The following is a 26,228-nucleotide window of genomic DNA, read 5'->3' on the forward strand; positions in this document are numbered from 1 at the left end:
TTTCTTTTTTGTTTCAGTCACTCCTATTATGTTGATCTGGTACTTATCTAATTCTTCAGCTAGCTCCATTTCTTTGCCATTCAGGCTTCTTATGTTGATAGTACCGATCTTTAACTCTGGTGATGTTGAGTTGTGGGTGTGCTTTCAGATTTGTCACAGTAGCCGACTTTTCGCTGTTCGCCCTGTTCCCCCTGGCGAAAACAACAGGGGCCTTGTTTAACTGGGCGATGCCTCAACCAGCATGAAATTTTGTCATGTTGAACCATTATTTTGTATATTGGTTTAAGCCAATAAGAATACAATTTGGCCGGCTAAATCGCAAATTGACAGCCCATCCTTATTCAATATGCAGATAGATACCAAACAGGGTGCACCACGAGAAGGTGAGGATTGGACATTAGATCAGTTCTCTGCATTCCTTTAAAGGCTATGTGGAGGTCTCCTCTCAGTTATACAGCTTTGAGCCTTAAGCACCCCTTCATAAACTTCTGGATGTGATAAAGAAGAGTTTGTCCTTAGGTGAATCGATGAGAGTTTCCAATTTGACATTAGGTTTAAATAAATGCATAGCTCATATTTATTGAGCACTCTAGATATCAGATATCTTTTCAGATGCGTCTTGAACATATGGGGTGGTAATAGTTTTGCTGCGGTCTTGTGTCATAGGCAACGGAGGGAGATTATAGTAATTGGTTAAGAAGGTGTGACATACAAGGGTGGTCTGAAAAGTTCTCGGCCTCAACCATAGATGCCAATACTATTAGCAAGATTTATTTTTCTAAGTTGGTACATCTGTCATAAGCATCCATGCGAAATTGCAAGTCATTCTATCAAGTATTTTGTTTTATACTGTCTGAAACAAAAGTGTTGTCTGTATCCCTTGAAATGGATAAAATTGAGTATTGTGTGGTTATAAAATTCTTTGTAAAAGAAGGTGTAATGCCGAAAGAAATTCATTCGAAGTTCATAAAAATTTATGGGTACTCTTCTCCTTCATTTTTGACAATTAAGAAATGAGCTGCCGAGTTTAAACGTGGCCGTACCAGCCTTGAAGATGATCCATGTGAAGGACATCCAAAAAGTGTAACAACACCAGAAATCGTTGATCAAGTGCACGATATGGTATTGGATGACCGGCGAGTCAAAGCACATGAAATTGCTGAGACTATAGGCATTTCAAAAGAATGTGTAGGATATATTTTGCATGAAGAATTGCAAATGAAAAAACTTTGCACAAGATGGCTGCAGTGCTTGCTCACAGTAGATCAAAAATGTACTCACATGAAAATCTCTGAACAGTGCTTGAAGAGTTTTAACAAGAATAAAACTGATTTTGTGTGTTGATTTATTACTATGGATAAGAATGGGATTCACCGTTACACACCAGAATCCAAATAGCAATTAAAACAGTGGACAGAAGCCAGTTGTTCAGTGCCAAAGAAGACAAAGTCAGTTCCGTCAGCAGGAAAGGTAATGGCATCAGTGTTTTGGGATGCTAAAGGTATTTTGTTTATTATCTTGAAAAGGGTAAAACAATAACTGAGGAATATTATTCCGATCTTTTAACCAGACTAGAAAAGTCATGAGAAAAGACCTGGTTTGCAGAAGAAAAAATCATCTTTCATCAGGACAATGCACCTGCCCACAAACGTATTTTGGCAATGGAAAAATTAAGGGATCTGCACTATAAATTGTTGGAATATCCACCCTATTCCTCAGATTTGGCACTTTCTGACTTCCATCTCTTCCCAAATCTAAACTTCTTCCTCGCTGGTCAGCATTTTTCTTTGAATCAAGAGGTGACTGCAGCTGTAGAGGGTATTTTGCAGCTGTTACTGAGAACCACTACAGGGATGGGATAATGGTGCTGGAGCATTGCTGGAATAAATGTATTAGTCTTAAGGGACATTATGTTGAAAAAAATAATTTTGAAATTATAAATTCGTTTTTTTATTGTTAGGCCAAGAAATTTTCAGACCACCCTCGTGAGTGAGCGAGTTCAACAGTAAGAGTATTGTTACTGGAACAAATACCTTTAGCTCTGTGAGTTAGTGTTTTTAGGATACTATACTGTTGAGCTGGATGATGGTGTGACTGTTTGTGCAAATATTTCCCTGTAGGTGTAGGTTTTCTATTAAAAAAAAAAAAAACATCTGGAAGCCATGTGATTTGTGTATCCAGGAAGGGCAGACAGTCATTAGCTTCGAATTCCATTGTGAAGTCAATGTATTGTGCTGGCTATTTAAATGCACTAAAAATGTATCTAACGTATCTGGACCATGTGGACAAATAGCAAATGCATCATCAATATAGTGTAGTCAAACAACTGGTTTGAGAGTGGTTGTATTTATAGCTAGCTTTTCCAAGTGCTCTATGTAGAAATTGGCTAAAGGGGGAGAAAGGGAGGAGCCGTTTGCTGTCCCATCTAGTCGTCTGAATATCTTCCGTTTCCATGTAAAATAACCTGCATGTATGTAAATTTAAATAGTTCAAATATACCAGGTGGAAAATGTGACTTTAGTAAATCAAGGGTTTCAATTAATGGTATATTTGTAAATAGTGAAGTGATATACAGTTGCCAGCCTGGCTGGCTGAGTGGTTAGGATTCGAACCTGCAGCCTTTCGGCTGTGGGTTGGAAACCTGCCATGGGCATGGATGGTTGCGATTGTCTGTGAAAATACTAGTGGTGATGGTGGGAAGTAGATGCCGTTGGTGGATTGAATGGTGGGGAGAGAGAGAAAGCTGTAGAATAGGTGCTCTCCCTCAATGAGCCTTTGGACTCCATGGAGGTGTCAAGTAATAATAATAATTATTATCGATCAAAACTAATCATTATGTCTGAACTTTTTAAGATAAGGTTTTTTAAAATACTTTTTATGTGAACAGAATTTTTAACAAAGGAGGGCAAATTATTTGTGAGATTGGCTAGTAATTTAGCTAAATGTTTAGCAAGTTTGGATGTGGGACTGTCTATACTATCCACAATAGGGCATAGGGGTTTACCTTGTGATTTTTGGTGTTCTATATATTCTGGGTGTTTTAACATGAAAGACTTGAGTTTGTTAACCGTTTCTTTTGCACAGGAAGTGACTTTTTTTCAATAAATTGCAACTTTATTCTTTTTAGAGTTACTTTTTAGAGTATGTGCATTTTGCTTTCATATTTAGCTAAATTTATCACCACAGTTGCATTAACTTTGCCTGCTTTAGTTATAACAATATGGTTATTACTGTAGAGTATTCTTTTAAAGCACTGATTTCCTTTTGTGGAATATTGTTTTTGGGGGCTTTGAATGGATTAGGATGTTGGCCACATCCAAAAGAATGTTATTGGCTGTTCTGGAGGCAGGTCATATATTCCTCCTTCAATGGAAGCCATTATTTTGGCTTTTGGAACTTGCCTGGGAGTAACAGGCAATTTATGTTCTGGCTCCTACTGATGTCAGGCCTGCTGAAATGGTCATGATCACTGCATTCCATTGGATGCTTGCCTGTATATAGCCTCTACAGACACTGCTTTTATCAGGGGGGGATCCCCTCTCCCTTGGTGGATGCTCTTCCTTGGGAGATTAGCATTTCTGCTCAGTGGTAGTGCACCTGTCACTGAGTGGAACCACTGCTGGGTATCTCTGAGTGATCGAGAGTTAATGAGTTAAAATGATCCTTCATGTCACTCACTGAGGTTACAGTGATCTGAGAGATCACCTAGTTTTTGGAAAAGATCCTTTACTTATACAAAGATCTGGGAGTGGCCCTTCCTGTAATATGCATTATACACACCCAAAAGGATGTGTGCTTTGCATCATGAAATACTAAAGGCAATTAATGTGAAGTCACCATATACAAGCAGCCTAGTCGTAAAGATACTTTGCGTGCAAACTTTGTTTGCTTACACTTGGATAAAGAATTAAAAAATATAATTTCTCGGCATCTATAATTTAATTATAATATAATTAAATTATATTATAATTAAATAAGAAAAACTTTCAGTTCTCACTAAAATGCAGACCAACTGCAGCAAACAGCTCTCTAATTCCTTTAAATTTATCCTATGTATATCAAGTCTTGTCTTCCTGCACATTCTAGTTATGTCATTCGCAATCACAATTCTCCCTCTCACACTCTTCTTCCCCATCTCTAGCAAAACTAGCAAATCATGTACTATCTCATCACACTTCCTTGCAAATCATTTGTTCCTACCAGCACAGTAAACTTGACTGTACTTCCTCTCTTCTCCTCCCCAAACCCTAGTTCACTCCTTCAATCATTGCTCTTCTCAAACACACCTTCAATACCTGCTCCATTTTCACATCTTTCACTATGGTTACATACAGCATACACTACTTTTCACATTCAATCATTCAGCTTTTACTCCCCTTTCGCTAGAACCTCAAACCACCACTCTATACTCTAAATGTTCTATCTCACTCTACACATGCCTCAACCTCACCAATGTTTTTTCTCCTATCCTTCCTATGTTCATATCTTTCATACCAGCTTCTTTATCATTCTCCTATCATTCCACTGTCTACTGCACCTTCTTCTGTCTTACTACTCCCTCCCATATTATTCACCACATTGTACCATATTCACTATTCCCAACTTTCACTACACCCATATTGCTTAAATCATTCACACTATCGGAAACAAATCTTGGAGATCAATGGCAAAGCCTAAAGATAAAGTGTGTGATTCAGCCATAGAAAACATGTGTTGAGGCTGTCTGAAGGATAGAAAAACCAGAACTCCATGGTAGATTCAGGAAATTAAAGATGTAGTCATGGGGGAAAAAAAAAGTATACTGAAAATTCTTGGCCATTAATATTAATGAAGTCACCTTGTACTCTTAGAGAATGCATACAAAAGTGTAAAAGAGTGAAAAACTGCAAAAAAGCTAGCTAAACAAAAGTCATGGGAAGACTTTGATAAGAACATAGAAAATAAATATAAGAAAGTTGACAAAATAATCTGGAAACTATTGAAAAATTAGAAATGGAGGAAAGATTAATGTAAAAGAGATCATAGATGATAAGTTGACATGAAAACTGAAGATAAACGTATTCTAGATATCTGGTGTAATCATTTTGGAAGACTGCTAAATGAAACAAGCAGTGACAGCAGGTGACAGAAAACATGAATACATGTAGTAGAAAAAGCCATCAAAAACCTGAAATGTGGAAAGGCAGCTGGAGTAGATAATATTAGACCAGAAATACTCAATTATGAATAAAAATTCTACAGTGGCTACACTGCATGATTCAGGTCTGGTGAGAAGGCTGAATGCCAGATGATTGGAGTAGAGCTCACACAGTACCCATCTATAAAAAATGGAAATGAAACCAAATGTAAGTTTTACAAAGGAATTTTCCTACTGAGTACTCCTGGTATAATTTATGCAGATAGACTTGGGAAACAGCTAAGAAAAATTGTGGAAGGGAAAAGCATGGACAAGGTGGATTCAGGTCAAATACAGGTTGTCAGGATCAGATTTTCACTTTAAGACAAAGAGCTGAGAAATCATGGCATATAACAAGGATTTGTATTTAAGTTTTATTGATCTGGAAAGGGCATATGATAAAGTGCTAAGAGAAAATAATAAATTTAGTTTAATCCTTTATCCAAGTGTGAGCAAACAAAGTTTGCGCCTGAAAGTATCTTCAGGACTCGGGTAAGGTGGTACAACACCAGGGAAACTCGTTGCAAAGGTAGAGCAATCTATCAACACTCCTATCACAGTATCTCCTATAATGCAAAACACATCTCCTTGTGGATATGTCTAATGTTATGCATTAAGGGAAGGGCCACAACCCAGACTAGTTTCGACCTTTATTGAGGTCTCTTCAGTAGGAGCCAGGCCCAAGTGGAGATACCAGGCAGAAGCATTAGCAGGTCATCTCTACCTATAGGAGTTGCCAAATGGTGTGCCACCCTTTTTTACTGTGATAGGAGTGTTGGTAGCTTTCTCCACCTTTGCAACGAGTTGTCCTGGTGTTGCACCACCTTACCCCAGTCCTGAAGATACTTTCAGGCGCCAACTTTGTTTGCTCACACTTGGATAAAGGATTAGACTAAATTTATTATACTCTAACCAAGTGAAAAATAAACTTTCAAGTCCTGAAGATATTTTCAGGTGCAAACTTTGATTTCACTAATGTATATTTTGAACTAATCAAGTGAAAAATAAACTTTCAACTGCTAAGAGAAAAGCTGTTCAAATGGTTTGGTTATATATGTAAATGGGATATTATATGAAGAAATACTTGGTCTATATTTGAATTGAAGTTAGCAATGAGAATGGAAGGATATACAGGAAGATGTTAAATCAGATGTGAGACAAGGGTGCACATTATCTCCACTGTTATTCATCATCTATATGGATCACATTATGAAGAAAAATGGTATTAAACCTGATATCAAAATTGAAGTTGTGAATCTCAACTCATTGTGCAGATGTTATACTTCTAAATAAATCCAGTATACGTCTGCTTGATACCCTGACTAAACTGAACTGTTGTAATAAATCTTGTGTGAAAATTGGCAATAAAAAGACAAAGACAATTAAAATAGCCAGAAACATTCAAAACATGAACTGCATCCTGGATGTACAACCTACAGAGTAAGTTAAACATTTCAACTATTTAGGCATCATTTTTATATGTCAAATTACATATGGAAACAGACAACAGAATTAGCAAAGCTGGAATGGTAGGAAGCCAACCAAATAAGTTTATATGGAATAAGAGAGAAATTAGTCAAAACTAGCTCTACAAGGCGGTGTTCGCACCAATTTTAACTTATGGATCCAAGAGTTGAGTTAGAAATAAAACACTTGATCAAAGACTGGTGATCACAGATATGAGTTCTGAGGAAAATTAGGTAGTCAACAGATGGCATGAATGGCTGTATCATATTAAAAATGAAGATATTAGAAAATCAGTTAAGATTGCAAAAATTCGGAATGGTGTTAGTAGACCTAATCTCAGTTGGTATGGTCACTTAAACAGAATTTTTCCTTTCAAACTGCAGTTCGGATTACTGGAGGGTTCGGATTAGCGAGATACTACTGTACTAGGTAGTGCACAAAATTCCTGAATATTATAAATTTCTAAATATGCTGCATAGTTATGCTACACATCACTGTTAATAAAAAAAGCTAGTATGATGTACTCTTGTGTACGGCTGCAAACAAAAAAAAAAAACCACCGCAAGATCTACCACGATATCAACATCACTGCATACAGTAATTTCTCTCAATTATTCTCAATTGTTAGGTGTACAGTTAAATGAATGCAAGGTTATACAATGATGTTCAGGAGTCAGCTAATTTATTAGGTGCTAACCTATTCAAAAATTGGTAACTGAAGCTTGGTTATTTAAAGGTCAGATAATTGAGGATTACTGTATTGGCTTTGAGAGCATTTACTGTTGGAAATAGCATTGCCAATCTAGAATAAAACAATTTTTTTGTGAAACTCAAAAATTGCTAAAATGCTAAACCATATATATATATGGAAATGTAATGTTCACACCTAAATAGGTAAATGCTTTTCTGAAGGAAGATGTTACTGATGAAAATGATTTGGATGTCCAAAAAAGATTCAAATATTTTTGAACATACACAGTAAATATAACCATATATACATGGCTTGAAAAATGAACTCATCTGCTTGTCCATGATGAGTGAGGATTTTTAGCTGAGTAAAAAAAAATCAGAATAAAAGTTTCACTTTAATCATCAGTTTCATTTACATAATGAAGATTCTGATTCATGTTTTATGTCATAAATAGGTTTTTTTTTTTTTTTATGTTTACCTTACATGCTGTATCTAATGGGGAATGCTGGTCATTAAAAATGTCTTCTTTGTTGATTATTGCTGATTTTTTCATGATGGGTATGACCAATTAGCAGATAGGATACATCATATCATTTAATCTTTAGAGCAGTATTTCTTAAATTATGTTCCACAGAACCCTAAGGTTCTGCAACATTTATACCTTGTATTAGATGTAGTTTTTGAAAAAAAAAAAAAAAAAAAAGAAAACTTTTAATGAATAGGGAAAATACTAATTTTTTATAAAATTTACTTATTTTTTGAATGGTTATGTTACTTTATTATTTGTAATATTATGATCATATGTTTTCTTGATTAAAATATTTTGCAGGCATCATAATTCCCTTCTCATAATTTTTTAGAAAAATTTTAACAGGAGTTCCCTGAAAAATAAAGATTTTTATGTAGGGTTTCAGGGAACTCCTGTTAAAATTTTTTCCATAAAAGTGATTCAAGACTAGGGTTCTCATTCGTCCCGTTTTTCCCAGGACAGTCCCGTTTTTTATAAAAATGTCCCGAGTTAATTCCAAAAGTCCCACTTTTTTCAAGTATCCTTCAGGAAAAAATGGATAAACGGATTTTATCTCATTTTTAGTACCAATTTCTATTAGAATGTTGATAATAAATTTTATTTATTATTTATAATAATTATCATTATTATTATAAATAATATAACTAACTAATAATAACTAATAGTAACTAATGGCAATGTTCTTTTACTCATGCTTCTGTTATAACAGCATCTTACTTGATCAATACTTCATCATCATCATCAAATTCCTGCCATGTACTCTCAACGGGTGTACAGGATATGATAGTACTACATGAAAAAATTATATCATTACTAACTTCCTATCTATAATTTTCCTCCAAATCAGTCTGTTACTTGTCAAGACTCCAACATTATCAGATCTTATATTTCTATCATCTAAGGCACTTTGTATCGTATCAATCCACCTATATCTTGGTCTTCCTCTGGGTCGTTTTCCTGCAAACCTGGCAGAGAACACTTGTTTTGCTAATCTTTCCTCTCCCATTCTATTTAAGTGACCATACCACCTGAGATTAGCTCTGCTAACACATTCCTGGATGCTAACAATGTCAAGTTTTTTCCTAATATCCTCATTTTTAATATGATATTGCCATTGATCCCATCTGTTCACGCCTCTAATCTTTCTCAGGACTCTCATATCTGCGGTCTCTAGTCTTTGGTCAAGTGTTTTACTTCTGACCCAGCTCTCAGATCCATAAGTTAAAACTGGTTTGAACACTGTCTTGTATACAGCTAATTTAGTGTTCTGTCAGAGTATGGTGGGAAGTCAATTGTTCAATTGACTTCCCACCATACCACCTTTGCTGATTCTGTTGTCTATTTCCATATTTAATTTACCATCTTTAGTAAAAATAGTGCCTAAATAGCTGAAATGTTTCACTTGTTTCAAATCCTCTGTATACTCTTGTATCATGCACCAGGGAGAAAACATCACTATCAACAATAACATAGTCAATGAGACTTTTCTTATTCCTAGCCTCTTCTCTCCATGTGAATTTGTGCGCATTTTTATGTTGGAACATGGTGTTAGTAATAACCAGTCCTGATGATCAATACTTTACATGTTATAATTTTTATCGTTTTCTACCCCTATAATGCCGAAACGTAAGGGCAGTATTAATGATAATATTAGAAGAGAATTTCCTTTCAGTAAAAGTGTAGATGAAAATGTGGAATGTACTTTATGTAACTGTAAATTTTGCATTTCGCATGGTGGTCGGTCAGACGTAGTCAACCACATGAAAACGGAAAAACATAAAGCTGCTGTTCGAAGTAAGGCTTCTAGCTGCAGTATAAGTAATTTTTTAATTGTGAAAACCAAGAGTGAAAGGGAAAAAGAGTTATCACTGGCAGTGCACGAAGCAACCTCTGCATGTCACATCTGGTCTGATTTTCCATTTCAGTCATTTCCGACCGTAGGTGACTTTGTAGGCATTGCCCTCAAAGTTGAGATTTTTACAGGGTGGTTCACCATTGCTTCCCCCCCCCCCCCAATAGCATCTGGGCTCAGGACCGGCATATGGCTGGGATATATTCATGACTGTAATTCATGTGTGTTCACAGGGCCAGTTTGCCTGTTCTGGGGGGAAAAAAACCCAATACCTCCCTATGAGACTGGCTAACTCACCTTTGAACAAGACCAGATAAAGGTTCCTCGCGTCACTGACGGGAATCAAACCCAGGTCTTTCCAACCAAAGGGCTTCGTTTATATTGACTGAGCTACAGAGGCTGAGGTATCACACAGCGGTGCATAAGCACAGCTTTAACTCCATGGACTGCACAACAACCATCGTAAAAAATTTTTCAACGATAAATTCAGGTGTGCGCAAACAAAGTGCAAGGCAATAATAACCAATGTTACTGCACCATTAGCGACAAAGCAGATTGAGGAAGAGCTAAAAGTAGTTTGTTTTATATCAGTACTAATCGATTCATCAAACCACTTTGACATGAAATTAGTGCCTCTGGTCATTAGATACTATCATCCAGAAAAAGGTGTGAAGGTGTTGGAGTTCATTAATTTAGATGGTGAAACTTCAGAACTTTATTTTCTTATGTGTTGGAAGTGTTACAGAAGTTAGATCTGAAAAAGAGTATTGCTATATTAGCAGATAATACAAACTTTGGTGGAAAGAAGAGAAAGGGAAAGAATAATCTGTATTTCAAAATGCAAGAAAACACTGTGAACAATTTAATTGGAATTGGTTGACATGTGATACATAATGCTGTGCAGACTGCTTCAGATTGCTTACATATCGATCTTCAGTTAATAATTAACAAGCTTTACCAACATTTTCACATATATTTTGTACGAGTTGAGGAACTTAAATCATTTTGTGAATTCACAAACACAGAGTATAAAACTGTTTTGGGTAGCAGCAAGACAAGATGGCTCTCTCTTTTGCCTGCAATCCAGAGGGTTATTGACATGTTCCCTTCATTGAAATCATATTTTCTTTCTATTGACTAATGTCCTATCAGTCTCAAAAATTTCTTTGAAAATCCACTTTCAATTACACACCTGCATTTCCTTGCCAGCCAGTTAAAAACCTTTTATGATACCATTAAACGTATTGAAAAGCAAGCTATAACAGTAATTGAAGTGAAGGATGAAACAAACAAACTGGTGGAAAGATTAAATTATAGGAAGGCAGAAAAGTTTCTTACAACTACTGTGAGAAAACAGTTGCAAGAATTAGAAAAAGGACACAAGAGTTGAAAAGTTTGAAAGCTATGGACTAGATTTCTACTGCACCTGTATCGAATATATTGTGGTGAAGTATTGAGAAATGGTGTACACCATTTCTCACACCTCGTCAGTCTAAGGATTGGTTTAATTTGAAGGGAAAGGATCCCGTAACTTGGAAGAACATACAAGAAAAGCTACATATTCATGCATACAGTGTGTGTCACCAAGTTTTACTGTGAATGAAGAAGACTTATTTAATGAGTTTGTATGTGTGAAAAAATTTTGTGAAAGCAAATTTGAAGTGTAGAGTGAACAGAAGGATCAAAGTGTCAGAGATAAATGGTATGAAATGTTTGCTCATTTTACAAAGCAGGGTATAAATTCTGGGAGTATTAAATGTCTAGTTAGTTTTTGTTTAGCACTGCCAGGAACTAATGCAGCTGTTGAACGTGTTTTTTCATTCATAAATGCACTCTGGACAGACTTAAAATTGAAAAAAAAAAAAACAGACTTAAAATTGAGACAGTAAAAGCTTAAATCATTGTAAAGACATATTGTAAGAATTTATCTTGTGCTGAGTTCTACGATCAAATATCAAAGAAAAAAAAATTCTTGAACAGGTCCATAAATCTGATAAATATTTTTGTAATTAGATATGTTTGTGATTAATAATCCTTTTTTAAAGTGGATTTAATGTTAATATATGTTTATAGCAGTACAGTATTTAATTTAAAGTGCAACATATATAATAGTTTTATTTTTGGTGTTAATTTTTAAAATGTCCCATTTTTTTACAAAATGTCCCAGGTTTTTTAAGTAAAAATTTCAGAATGTCCCCGATTTTAGTAAAACTCTATGGGAACCCTATTCAAGACAAGTGTTAGAAGTGAAAATGTAACAAAAAATAGTATTGTTAATAAATAAAAAAAAAGAAAAATTATAAGCACACTAATATAAGCAGTAAACATATTTGCTTCAACACTGATCCTGAATTAAGATAAGATATGATTAGTGAGTAATTTGTCTGACTGATGAGCCAACACAAATATTTCAAGACCTGCATATAAAAAATATCCAATTTAATAAGAACTAACTTACTTTAGAATATTCTGCAGCAAGTTTTTGATACTTGGAACTCAAATCTGATGGAGCAGGTTCGTCCATGATAGAATACGAAGTTAAGCCTTCTTAATCCCCTTTAAATAAATATAGTTCTGTAATATAAATCTGCACTGATAAACTGTTAAAAGAAAACTTAGCACATAAAAGGAATCAAATGACCAACCATATGAAAAAGAAAAAAGAAAAAAAAAGCTACAGCATTTTCAAAAATATACTCTAAATCAGAGCTTGATAATTGCAAAACCTTACTTGCCCAAAACCTCCACATCTTTTTAAATATGTCCCAATAAATCTCTAGAAGTCCATAAAGTAATAGGGAGCAATACCATGGTTGAAAGGGTTTTCTTTTTATTAAAGAAAAAAAAAACCATTATATTTTGTCCAATCTGCAGCTACTCACCAGCTGGCAAGATCCACTCTCCATGGGTAAGTGAGCTAACGTTTGTCAAGCCGTGCTCTAAACAGATGGCAATACAAAATTTAATTTTTTTAAATGTATTTTAAAGCCATTCTAAATAATTTCATTTATCTGGTATGCTATATATATATATTATACCCAATATATATATATATATATATATTCTCTGCTATATATATATAGCAGAGAGAAAATTTACATTTATAGCATATTTTGTTGTTAGCAAGAAACTTTGTAATTACCTTTTAACCAAGTTTCTTCTGTATCTATTATGAGCAAAAGAATTTTTCATGATATTTAATTTATTATTAACACCAGGCATCCATGGAGTCAAAAGACTCATCACAGGAGGAAAACACTGTTACACACAAAGCCATCAAAACCACTTTAAACTCATTCAATGTATCTGCATTCACTACAATGTCAGGCAATGAAATCCACTGACCAACCATTTTCCATGCAAAGAACCTACTCCTTATGCCCCTGCTCACACCTTCCTTGCAATGTCCCCTTGCCCTTCCTCGATTCTATGAAAAATTTCTTCTGCATTAACCTGGTAATAACCCTTTACCAGCTTAAAGTTCTCAATCATATCCCCTCTTTTCTCCTATTCACAAGAACAAGACTTTGCAAACTGCATTTCCTCAATCTGTCCTCATATCCCACATTCCATCTCAGTCTTCTCTGGACCCATTCCAACATATCCTCATCACCATGAAGACCAGGAGATCAAATCTGTGCAAATATGATTGAATATGTATTTAAAGCCTGGACACTTATCTTCCCAACTGCAAACTTTAAATTAACTGCACACTCTGGTTATGAAACAACCAGGTCTCCATTTTGTATCTTGCTAAACTGTTACATAAAGCACTTGGAAAAAAATGTTTTGGACATACAACATAAAGCCACATTTAACTTCATAGAGATGCATTCAAAATGTTCTGCAGTGCATCTAAATAGCCAACACTCCAAGATCCAGTTCATAACTAAATTAGAGAATAATAATAGTCCTACTTCAACACTTTGATGACATGCAATCCCAATGCATCATTAACCCTTTCAGCTTACAAGAAACCTATTTACACAGACAGGTATCAATTAATAAACAGTACATTATCAAAGCTTTAGCAAACAGGACGAGAAAAACATTTGCTTCTGATCAAACTTCCATCTGATGAACTCAACCACAACTCCTTTTCTTTGCTAATAGCTAAGGAGTTGTGAGACAGTTTCCTCAAACAGCATGAACGCAAGATAAAAAAAGTGTTTCACCTGATTATGGTGTCAGTGGGAGTTTCACTTAAGGACATGACTACTTTGCCTATGATTGGTAACAGTGTTCATGCTGTACTTACCTGGAAAGGGGCTAAGTACACGGTTTTCATAAATTAAGGAACAAGAAAAAAAAATTAAGGAAGAAAATTAATGAAAGAGGAAAATTGCAATAACTTAGGGAAAACAAAAAAAAACATACGAAAGTAGGATACATATGTAAAGTGATGCTAAGTCTGGTATCGTATACAAATGAATGACACTGTCATTCATTTGGCAATGGTATATGCAAATGAGGCACAGTATAAAAGAAGGCATTTTTTTTTATAGTGGTTTCCATTTCATGTTTGGAGTGAGAACAAGACATATCATGCTTGCAAAAATTCTTGAATATGGCTGCAAGATATTTAACTGATGATTTCAGGTGGTGAGCCATTATAAGATTAGACTAGGCCAAAGTTAGGTGGAAGTAGCCAGATGATTGCATGCAAGTTATTCCATGGTTTTGATCAATTCCCACAGTCACAAACAGCATCCTGGAGATACAGTGAAAGATGGCCATGGACTATAACTGCAGTGAATGACCAATATCTCCAATTATCTACTCCCTACAACAGCCCCAATCAGCCATGAGCTGACTTTGCACCAACCAGAGGAACACTAGTATCTGCCTTCACTGTGTGCAGAAGGATTCACGAAGGTGGTCTGCATCCTAGGCAGTCTGTGTGCCCTATCCCCACACTACAGGAGAGAACATTTGAAATGGGCCAGGCTTTATGTCAACTGGAATCAAGGCCAATGGGGGATAGTATTGTTTATAGACAAGTCCGAATTTGCTCTACAGACCACACACACACACATTGTTATCCCTCTAATATCTGGGAAGGTATCTCATTGGGCAGATACACCAACCAGTATATGCTTCCTTGCATAACCATGAATGCTGCAACTTACAGAAATCAGGTCCTGTACTCCAATATTCATCCATATGCAGATGCAAGGGAAAACATTCATCCTACAAGACAATAATGCTTATCTTCACTGAGCAAAGATAGAGTACAAAAATTTTCAAGAACAGACTATCATATGTATTGGCTGATCAGCCCCCACCCCCCCCCCCCCCCACCCCCCCCCCCCCCCACCCCCCCCCCCCCCCACCCCCCCCCCCCCCCACCCCCCCCCCCCCCCACCCCCCCCCCCCCCCACCCCCCCCCCCCCCCACCCCCCCCCCCCCCCACCCCCCCCCCCCCCCACCCCCCCCCCCCCCCACCCCCCCCCCCCCCCACCCCCCCCCCCCCCCACCCCCCCCCCCCCCCACCCCCCCCCCCCCCCACCCCCCCCCCCCCCCACCCCCCCCCCCCCCCACCCCCCCCCCCCCCCACCCCCCCCCCCCCCCACCCCCCCCCCCCCCCACCCCCCCCCCCCCCCACCCCCCCCCCCCCCCACCCCCCCCCCCCCCCACCCCCCCCCCCCCCCACCCCCCCCCCCCCCCACCCCCCCCCCCCCCCACCCCCCCCCCCCCCCACCCCCCCCCCCCCCCACCCCCCCCCCCCCCCACCCCCCCCCCCCCCCACCCCCCCCCCCCCCCACCCCCCCCCCCCCCAATGCAATGGGCTCCCCCACCCTCCCTTTAGCCAACTTCTACACAGAACACTTGGAAAAACAAGCTATCAACACAGCCATTCTCAAACCAGTGCCTGGGCTACACTATGTTGATGATGTGCTGGCTATTTGGCCACATGGCCCAGACAAATTGGATACATTCTTAACACATTTAAATCTCCAACATGCAAAAATTCACTTTACAATGGAACTGAAAGCTAACAATGGTTCCAGATGGTTCCTTGTCATTTTCAGTTTATAGAAAATCCACACATACAGAGAGATATTTGCACAAATAATTACACCATCACCTATCTGAATAGTATGGTATCCTAAAAACACTAACCCACAGAGCTAGAGTAATTCGTTTCAATGATAATGCTCTCAGTGCTGAACTCACTCATGTCACACCCTCTTAGCCAAAGGCTATAATCCCCATAACATAGACAAAATACTAAATGCTCCCCAGAAATCCTCTTCCCCCCCACCACCACTGTCTACCACAGAAAACTACAATAAAACTGTCACCATTCCATACATATACAAGGCACATCTGAAAAGATATCTAGAGTGTTAAAGAAACATCAGCTATGCACCATATTTAAACCATATGTCAAATTGGCAAATCTCATCCATTCACCCAAAGACAGAATCTCTTCTTTATCACATCCAGAAGTCTATGAAGTGCCCTGTTTGCATGATCGAGCCTACTATGGACACACAGGAAGAGCTGTGGACATCTGCCACTGTGAATATAAAAAATACATCTGGCACTATCGCTATGGAAAGTCGGGTCTAGCAGACCATGCCTTGAATACCCCCTGCACACAGGGTCAATTGGAAAAAAACAAAAGTACTGCACAGAAATTGTTCTTCGAATCAATAGAAGCCCTGAAACATATTCCAAACCTCAATAAGTATGGCTGTGTAAATTTGCCAAAGATTTGGGATACAGTCATCTTAAGATCTAATTAATACCTACTCTCTCTCTCTCTCTGTGTGTTTCAACACAGATGAGACCTAATGAGGACTTTAGTCTTTGTGTTGCACATTACAATTTTTCAAACTAGTCCCATTGTTATATTGGATTGCTGTTGTTTTGCGTACTGTAAGAAACTGTTTTTGCAGTCTGAAGATGCTGGATAGAATACCAGCAAAATATCAGCAATAAGTTAATAAATAGTTATTTTCTTATCAGTCTATGTTTTCATCTATACTACTGTTAAAAATAATCAACAAGGAGAATTTTAGGGCTCCTTCATAAAGCATGGCTTTCTCAATACAGGTATCCCTCGATGTTACCGCATATATCAAATCTAATAATCAATGGTAAAAATTACAATTCGTCCATGATCGATTACCATATTAATAATTCATTTTATAATGTACTCTTTTAGGAAAGATAAAAAATGAATGCAAAGTAAATGTTTAATAAATGCTTGTACCTACATTAGTTATTGCAATTTTTTTATCAAAAGAATCTATCAAGAGTCGTTTGAACAGTTTTAGTTTTTTTCTTATCGGCATAAATTCTACGATAACAAGCAAAATGATTCTCAGACCTCGGCAAACAAGCAATAAAACAAAGAAAAAGCACTGCAAATATAATACATGATAATACAAATTAAGTGGATATTGAATCCAACATTATTTCATAGTCGAATATAGAAACTACAAGAGTTTCGTACTGAATATACAGAAACTAAATGTTTCGGCAGATGCAAGCATAAGTAGTGCCTTATGAGCAACTCGTAGTACAGGTGGAGTAAGCTCAAGATCACTTTCCTTAGTATTTTCCATAATGTAAAGCACATCTCGTAGAGGACATGTATGATAAAAATAAGCCTTTGGCTCTCTATTTCAGGAATAGATGGTTTATTTATTTTCAGTTACAATCTAGAAATTATTGAACAAAGAATAAAAAAAAAGCAATTAAACCATACTACTGACAACGGAGGTCGCGGTATCTCTCAGATACAATTTACTGTCAAATATCACAAACCTTTACATAACGTGTTAAACCAAACTAGCAAAAAACAGTGCGGAATATCACTCGTAACATATGAATGCACAGCTACTCAAGACCTCCAAGCTATACACTGAATTATGTAAGAATATTTATATTAAACATTTTTCATGTATCTGTCAGATCAGCTGTGAGCTCCACAGGGTTAAAGGCACGTTAATCAAAACTCTTGCCGCATATATCAAGGGATTCCCGCGATTAATTTTGCTGTGTTAATCAAATCCAGCGTTAAGCAAGGGATACCTGTACTCTCACATTATGCTATTTGGAACTTCCTCACACAAATGGCTCACGCAAAAAGTTAAGCAAGTTTGAGCGTGGTTAGTAGTTGGAAGGGAATCAATCGTTCGATGCTGTCAGCACACTCTCCCTTGATGAGTCTTTGGACTCCCTGGAGGTGTCACATAATAATAATATCAAGATGACTCAGACTCTGATTACATCCAGAAGAAGTGGTGGAAAAAAAGAAACCAGGAATTGAAACATAATTTTTGCATTTCAGGCATCAGCACAAGCAAAATAGCAGTTGGTATACTGAACAATGCAATTTCCAACCTCATGGTATCGTGTACCATTATTATTTACTACCAGAAAATAAATTAAAGATACCAAGAAATTATATTCTTGGTTTAATCCTTTATCCAAGTGTAGGCAAACAAACTTTGTGCCTGAAGTATTTTCAAGAGTGGACAACTCGCATATAGAGGCTCATGATTTCACATCACTTGCCTTGGTATCCCATAATGCAAAGCACATATCCTTACGGATGTCCACAATGCTATATATTATGGGAAGGGTCACTACCCAGACTGGTTTCGACCTTTATTGAGGTCTCATCAGTGGGAACCAGACCCAGAGGTAATACCAAGGTTGAAGTAATGCAGAAGTCATATTTCCATATACAGGTAGCCAAAATGTGCCACACCTTATTATTAAAATACTCTGGATTAGAGATAGTTGTTGGAAGTTTTCCCACTTGGTTATACTATAAATTAAAGATGCCAAGAAATTATATTCTTGGTTTAATGCTTTATCCAAGTGTAAGCACCTTAAGTATTTTCAGGACTGGGCAACTTCTATATAGAAGTTCATGACTTCACATCACTTGCCTTAATGTAATAATAAGGTGTGACACCTTTTGGATACCGTTATATGGAAATATGACTTTTGCATTACTTCAAACTTGGTATCACCTCTGGGTCTGGCTCCCACTGATGAGACCTGAAATGAAGGTCAAAACTAGTCTGGGTAGTGACTCTTCTCATAATGCATAGTGTTATACATGTTTGTAAGGAGATGTGCTTTGCATTATGGAATACTAAGGTAAGTGATATGAAGTCATGAGCTTCTATATGCAAGTTGCCAAGTCCTGAAAATATTTCAGGTGCAAATTTTGTTTGCTTGCACTTGGATAAAGGATTAAACCAAGAATGTGATTCAGAGAGTGGACACGCTAACCACTTGGCCAACCAAGCTGGCCGAGTGGTTAGCGCAGCTGTTCTCCAGTCACGAGGCTGCGGGCTCAAATCCCGCCGTGGGCATCGATGTTTGCAATTGTCTGTAGAAATACTAGTGGTGGTGGTCGGTAGTAGGTGGCGTTGGTGTAGTTGTGGTCAGTTGGTAAATTGTGAGTGGTGGAAGCAAAGCTGTAGAGCAGATGCTCTCCCTCGATGAGTCTTTGGACTCCCTGGAGGTGACAAATAATAATGATATAATAATGATTTCTTAGCATATTTAATTTATAGTGTAATAAATATGTAGCCTCGTTTGATGAGTCGATGACTCCAAAGAGTCATCAACTCAAAGGAGGCCACATATCAACAACACTAGATATCATATCTTTTCTTGTGTCTGATGAGTGGGTCAGTTCATATCAGAAAGAAAGAAGTGCAAGAAAGAGAAATGAATGCTTGAGTTGGAGAGAAGAAAAAAAATCAAGGAGCAAATCTTGTATGGCGAACTGTTGTAAAGTACTCTCAGTACTTCACAACAGTATTGTCTTCCAGTGTTCTGAAAACTACCCAATAGTTTTCAGAACACTGGAGGACAATAACTTCCATCTGGAGTTCGACAGGTAGATTTCCTGCTTTGACAGAGAATGGATCCTCAATCACTTTTATGTGGACTTCATCTTCATTACTCAATGGCATTCTTTTCTGAAACTCCTCACTTAGAAGTGATATGTGCTTCTTATATTTTCCACCTGCCACTGAATGATATTCTGTCAACAAGTTAAGAAATGTGACATATCCCCCTTAGCAAGTTTATTTTCAAACAAACTTAATTTCATTTTGAATGCCTTTATAAGAGACACTGACTGAAAAACAATCATTACTCAATGGCATTCTTTTCTGAAACTCCTCACTTAGAAGTGATATGTGCTTCTTATATTTTCCACCTGCCACTGAATGATATTCTGTCAACAAGTTAAGAAATGTGACATATCCCCCTTAGCAAGTTTATTTTCAAACAAACTTAATTTCATTTTGAATGCCTTTATAAGAGACACTGACTGAAAAACAAACTTTTATTTTTTCCTTGAAGCTGTAAGTTAAGGTCGTTCAAGTGACCCAAAATGTCACACAAGAAAAATAAATCTTGATTCCATTTTTCATTCATTATTTCTGGGAATTTTTCCATATCTTCTTGAGATTCCAAATTTTCAACTAGTTAATTTTTAAGAGCGACGAAGCGTGACAAAACTTTACCGCGGCTCAACCAACGTACATCAGTGTGGTATGGTAGATCCCCATACTTGGCATCATTTTCTTCTGGAAAAGCCTGAAACATTGTGTTTCAAACCCCAAGCTCGAATATAGTTGACCAGAGCAAATACTATTTTAATCACATGATCAAACTGCAAAACCTTTGAGCATAACACCTGCTGATGAATTAGGCAGTGAAATTTTGTCAATAGTTTACCTGCATACTGTTCAATAAATGCTACAGCACCAACATTTTTTCCACACATAGATGGGGTACCATCAGTGCAAACTGCTACTAAATTTTGAAATTTAAGGATAGTTTTTTGGTTACACACATCTTTACATTTTCTACAATCTCCTCTCCTGTTGTACTTCCTTTCACTGAACACAAACCAGCAAGCTCCTCTATCAACTCAAAATTCTAATTAACACCTCTTACATATATTAAAAGCTGTGTAGTATATTTCATGTCAGTACTTTCATCCATAGTAAGTGAATAATAGATAAATTCACTAGCCGATTTTTGCAGGTTATCTTTAAGATCCTCGACAATATTAGTCACCCTGCGCTGAACAGTCATACAGGACAAACTGATATTTTCAAAATTATTTTTCAATCAGGACACAATTCGGAAACGGCAATCATCAGACACTTTTTTTTTTATCAACTCTCCCTCAGTAAATGATTTGCCAGCACAAACTATTTCTTGTGATATTTTTAAGCTTACCTTTGTGACAACTTCATTTGCAGATCATTTTTTTAAAGGCTTGTTGCTCACTGCTAAGGACTTTCAAGAATTTGCTGCTTTTATTTGCTTTTCACTTGAATCCAATTTGCCAAGGTTAGGATGTTTTCGATTCAAAATGACGTCTCAGATTGTACTCTTTCGGCACAGCAATAGATTCCCAGCAAACAATGCACACTATTTTGTCCTTAAACAACGTAAAAAAATATTTGTTTGTAGACTCAGGGTTAAATGCTCGATATTCTGAATCTATTTTACGCTTTTTAGTTAAGTTCATTGTGTCGAGATTGACAATGTTAATTACAAAAACTAATGATGAAAAACTCACAATAATGCAGGTTATGATAACAGCTATGTAATGTTTTGCTCCAGCTACAACCAATCACTACGCTGCGAAAGCCAGTCAAGGCATAGCCAACTTTGTGTAATATGATTTGTTCTCATTCTTAGACATCAAGTCGCTATCACGGAGATGTAACTTTGAATTTCTCCGCAGCGACACTAGCTGCGAAAGCCAGTCAAGGCATAGCCAACTTTGTGTAATATGATTTGTTCTCATTCTTAGACATCAAGTCGCTATCACGGAGATGTAACTTTGAATTTCTCCGCAGCGACACTAGCGCTAACAAAATCTCGAAGTGATTGTAATAATTTGTTATTAAATACGACAGTGGGAATAACTCCAAATGCAATTTATTGCCGAGTCAAAAGAAACATGATTGTGACATTAATCACATGAACGCAAACATGCAGAGTCTTAGTAAAAATGTAATTGAACGCTAGGAAAATATCGTCTAATTTCATATCCCCCATATGATTAAATAATTCAATCAGGCAGACAGGGCCAAAATAAATAGCATTGTGGGCCGCATGTGGCCCACATGTTGTGCAGGCCTGATCTACACCATCTACCACCACCACTGGTATTTTCACAGACAATCACAAGCATCCATGCCCATGGCAGGATTCAAACCCACAGCCTTTAGGCTGGAAAGCAGATACACCTAACCACTCAGCCAACCAAGCTGGCAAGCAGTTGTTTAATGAGAAGTTCATTAAAGCAGTATTCCATTCTTATGACTGAAACAAAATGCAGAATTTGAGAGCAATGGGAATGGGGAGGAACTGATGATGGTGAGTGAGCAGGAGATATATGAGGAATTGAGTAAACTTAATATTAACAAGGCCATGGGACTTGATTGTATATCACTGCATGTCTTGAAGAAATGATCTAGAGAGTTAACAGCTTTAACTTACATTTTTAACAAGACTCTTAGATTAGATCAGGTTCCAAAGGAGAGGAAAGATGGCAAAATTGTTCAGCTTCATAAAGGGGTGATAATTCAAAGACTAATGCTTTGCATTATAGGCCAATCTGCTTGTCTGGAGTTGGGATCAAGGTATTGGAGATGCTAGTGAGGACAAGGATTCAAAACTGGGTTGACAGCAGCAGAACTCTTTAATAGACAGATTTCTAAAGCACGATCTTAATTGATAAAGGAAGATCGTCTGCTTACTGATTATAACAAGGTGACGAGAACACTATATATATATATATATATATATAGTTCTGGACCCATCACACATAAACAACAATTTAAGCTACAGTTTGCCTGATGCCCACAGTGCAGTGATTGAGTTCTGGAGCTCTCAAATCAGTTGCCACTCAACTCACGCTAGTCCTGCCACGCAGACACCAGTTCAAATATGACTGTTGCTATTCCTATTTTGATAATTTGAGAAGTCCATGTTTTTTACCTTGTTATTTTTCCAGTTTTTTTGTTATTATTTACACACCTGAAGAAGTTGGCGTTACTCGGTGTTCTTAGTCAGTATAATTATTAATTTTTAAAATGTCTACAAGCCAAGTCAATACTAGTCACAATATACACACACATACAGTAATGTATTTAGATTTTGCGCAAAGGCTTTCGATAAATTGGCACATGACAAGAAAGAGTTAAATTGTAACAGATGGGGTTGGATAGTAAATTTAGTGCACTGGATTGGAGATTAGCTGTCTGATAGGTATCAGTGGGTTGTGTATGGGAGAAATGGTATCCCAGAAGAGGAAAGTCACTAGTGATGTGCCCCAGGGATCTGTTTTGGGGCCATTACTGTTTAATTTTGTATGCAAATGACATTGGAAGGGTCTTAAATTGATATACAGTTGCTTGTCAGTTCAATGTTGCAAAGTGTAAGGTTTTAAATTTTGGAAAGCAAAGATGGATATCTTAGAGGAGGAAACCGAGCAGAAACCACGGCTCTTGTCTAAATGGAAACCATGCCTTCTGGTTCCTTGCAAAAGCCACTGGATATAACTTCTGCTAGCCTGTACACTTCTACCTCTCTCTCTCATCCAGATGGCACCACTGTTACACAGCACCCAAAGATAAAATTGACCTTCTGGCATCACTCTTTTTCCCCTGCACAAATTAAGGTAAATTACTTCCTTCCATGCCAGCAACTGAGCACTGTACGTCTCCTGTAGTCTTTCGACAAAAAGACATTAAAATATTAGATAACCTGAACACTGCAAAGTCTTCTGGTCCTGATGGCATCTCTACTAGTGTACTCAAATGTTCTGCTCCATCTAACAACTGTCAACGCTAACACCTGTCCTCTATCATCAGCTCACACCTATCCAGTGGTGTTTTGGGAACAGCTCGCACCGGCTCGTGCGAGCTGGTTGTTAACATTTTTCAAATTTAGCAAGCCGGTTGTTAATGTTTTTAAGTCGGGCGAGCCGTTTATTAAAATTCTTTATGAAAGATGATGAATGGTGGTATATACTTTTTCTCGTAAATATTTTGAAATTGTATAAATAAACACATATATTATTATCAAAAATAAATGCATAAAGGAGAGTTCACAAAACACAAACTCAATTTACGAACAGGAATTTGGAAACGATTTTATTTACTAAACAATGTCTGTATTCATTAAAACACAAACACATTATTAAAACTCCCGAACTGGGTATTTGAATAAACAATGCCTTATTTTTCGGCAAATTTCAAAGAACTTGCAACATTAAGTTCTTGGAAATGCAATCATTGTTGCAATATCGATAAATACAAAAATTCGTCGCGATGCTACAGTCTCTGGTCATTTGATCGACTACGAGTGGTAATATCAGTGTTACATTTTTTTGGTTCAGGATTTCATTTGATAATATGCAAGTTGTGGGTAATATAGGAAAATGTTCTTTAATATATGTTTTTATTTTGGTTTTTTCTTTTTTTTTTTTTAATAATTAAAATAATTTTAATCAGGGTTAGAGTTTTGCGGTCGAAAAAGCGGATAGTCGTTAGTTGAAAAAATGAAATAGAACGAAACTTCTTAAACATTAAAAGGACAAAATTTAAAGAAGCAGAAACAAAGACATCTGCAGATACAATAGAACTTTGTGAAGAATCAAATTTTTCATAAAGCGAGCCAGTTGTTAAACATAAATCGAGCCGGTTGTTAAAAATTTACCAACACACCACTGCACCTATCCCATCACATGGAAGCAGGCATATATTCAATCCATTCCATAAAAGGGAAACAAAAGCCTATTGTTCAACTACCAACCAACTGCCATCACCTCAATCCTTTCCAAAATAATGAAGAAAGTTATCACTAGTCAATTTCACTACCTAGAAACTCACCAGGTAAATGCAACCACCAGTATGGATTCTGCCAATCCAGATCCATGACATCTTAGCCAACGTCAACCACCAATGTGGACATGATATGGAAAAGTTCGGAGAAACGTGCAGCCATCCTTGATATTTCCAGAGCTTTCGACTGTATTTGGCATCGAGGACTGCTTTGCAAATGACTTTTCTTTGATCTAACTGCTACCCTCTTTAACTGGATGGCCAGCTTTCTCTTTGGTCATTCGCTGTGTGTGTTGTGGTGGACGGTACCCTCCCTTCAAGCTTTGCCACCAAAGCAGAACTGGTCACCTTCAATGCTATCAAACCACAGTCCTGCCTTTTTTCTTGCAAAAGCGATCTCAGCTCACCTTTCTTTATCCACACATACACATCACCAGGCCAGATCAGATATCTCTCCTAAGAGTGACATTTATGTCCAGCCTCTCCTGGCACAAACACATCACATTAATGGATTTGAATAAACTAGACAGATGACTTAGCATATATGCTAATATACAGGTTATGCAATAACTCTATAATCTTCTGACATGCAACTCTACTTCTTCCAATTTAGTGGTAGTACTGTGTTCTATGTTGCATGCATCATAGTGCATGCCCATTAATACTGTACTTTATTATTATTATTATTCAGGCCTCCATGGAATCAAAAGACTCATCGTGGGAGGTCCTTCCTAAGAACATAAAGACTGTCAAGACTCATTGAGGGGAGGTTCCCCCCCCCCAAGAAGCAAAGTCTATCATACCACTCCTTAAACTCATTGACCGTTCTCGCTCTCACCACTCCATCAGACAATGCATTCCATGGTTCAACCACCCTCCACGCAAAGAAACCACTCCTCACCATCTTGCTCACAGTTTCCTTTCGTAACTTCCAGGGATGGCCTCTTGTCATCACTCCTTCCCGCTGTTCAACCAAGCGAAAGAACTCCCCAGTGTCAACCCTGTAACCACCTCTCAACAGTTTAAAAGTCTCAATCATATCACCTCTCCTTCTTCTATCCACCAAACTCTGCAGTCCACATTCCCTCAGCCGATCCTCATAACTATCCTTGTACAGTCCTGAAACCATCTTTGTCATCCGTCTTTGTATCCTTTCCACAGTTAATTTATCACCTTCAAATCCTGGGTACCAAATCTGAGAACAATAGTCCAAGTGTGGTCTGATCAGAGACTTATACAATGGAATGATAACCCTCTTATCTCTGCAGGTCAGTGTCCTTCTCATAATTGCAGCAATCCTCTGTGTTACCTTCACCACCTTTACAATATGTCCCCTAAACTTCAGGTTTCTATCAATCATCAACCCCAGATCTCATCTCCCCCTACTTCCTCCAGTATAACTCCTCCCATAGAGTAGGCAGCATCCCATCGATGTTTCCCAAACCTCAAGCCCTTACATTTTGCTGCATTAAACTGACACCCCCCATTCATTTGCCCATCTATCTAGCTTATTCAAATCCTCTTGCAGGGCTACCACATCTGCACTATTACTAATAATCCTTCCCAGCTTCGCATCAACCGCAAAACAACTGAATATCCCCTTGCAATGTCATTGATATAAAGATTTCTTTATGTGAAAACCCAATAAAAATTAA

The 26,228-nt window shown here is 37.5% G+C and overlaps 1 protein-coding gene across 1 annotated transcript in view; it reads right to left on the reverse strand.

The window, feature by feature from the left end:
• The window catches only part of LOC150097388 (protein phosphatase 1 regulatory subunit 21-like), a 505,584-nt gene that overhangs the window by 474,337 nt on the left and 5,019 nt on the right, over window positions 1-26,228 (reverse strand). Inside the window, exon 2 of the mRNA XM_090407251.1 lies at window positions 12,174-12,271. Within this exon, the coding sequence (XP_090263377.1) occupies window positions 12,174-12,239 (66 nt within the window). The 5' untranslated portion in view covers window positions 12,240-12,271. The remainder of the gene's footprint in view (window positions 1-12,173; window positions 12,272-26,228) is intronic.

The sequence above is a fragment of the Typopeltis vanoorti genome, chromosome 17 (assembly GCF_054136105.1).
Source record: "Typopeltis vanoorti isolate ZY-2024b chromosome 17, IOZ_Tvanoo_1.0, whole genome shotgun sequence".
NCBI classification, from domain to species: domain Eukaryota; kingdom Metazoa; phylum Arthropoda; class Arachnida; order Uropygi; family Thelyphonidae; genus Typopeltis; species Typopeltis vanoorti.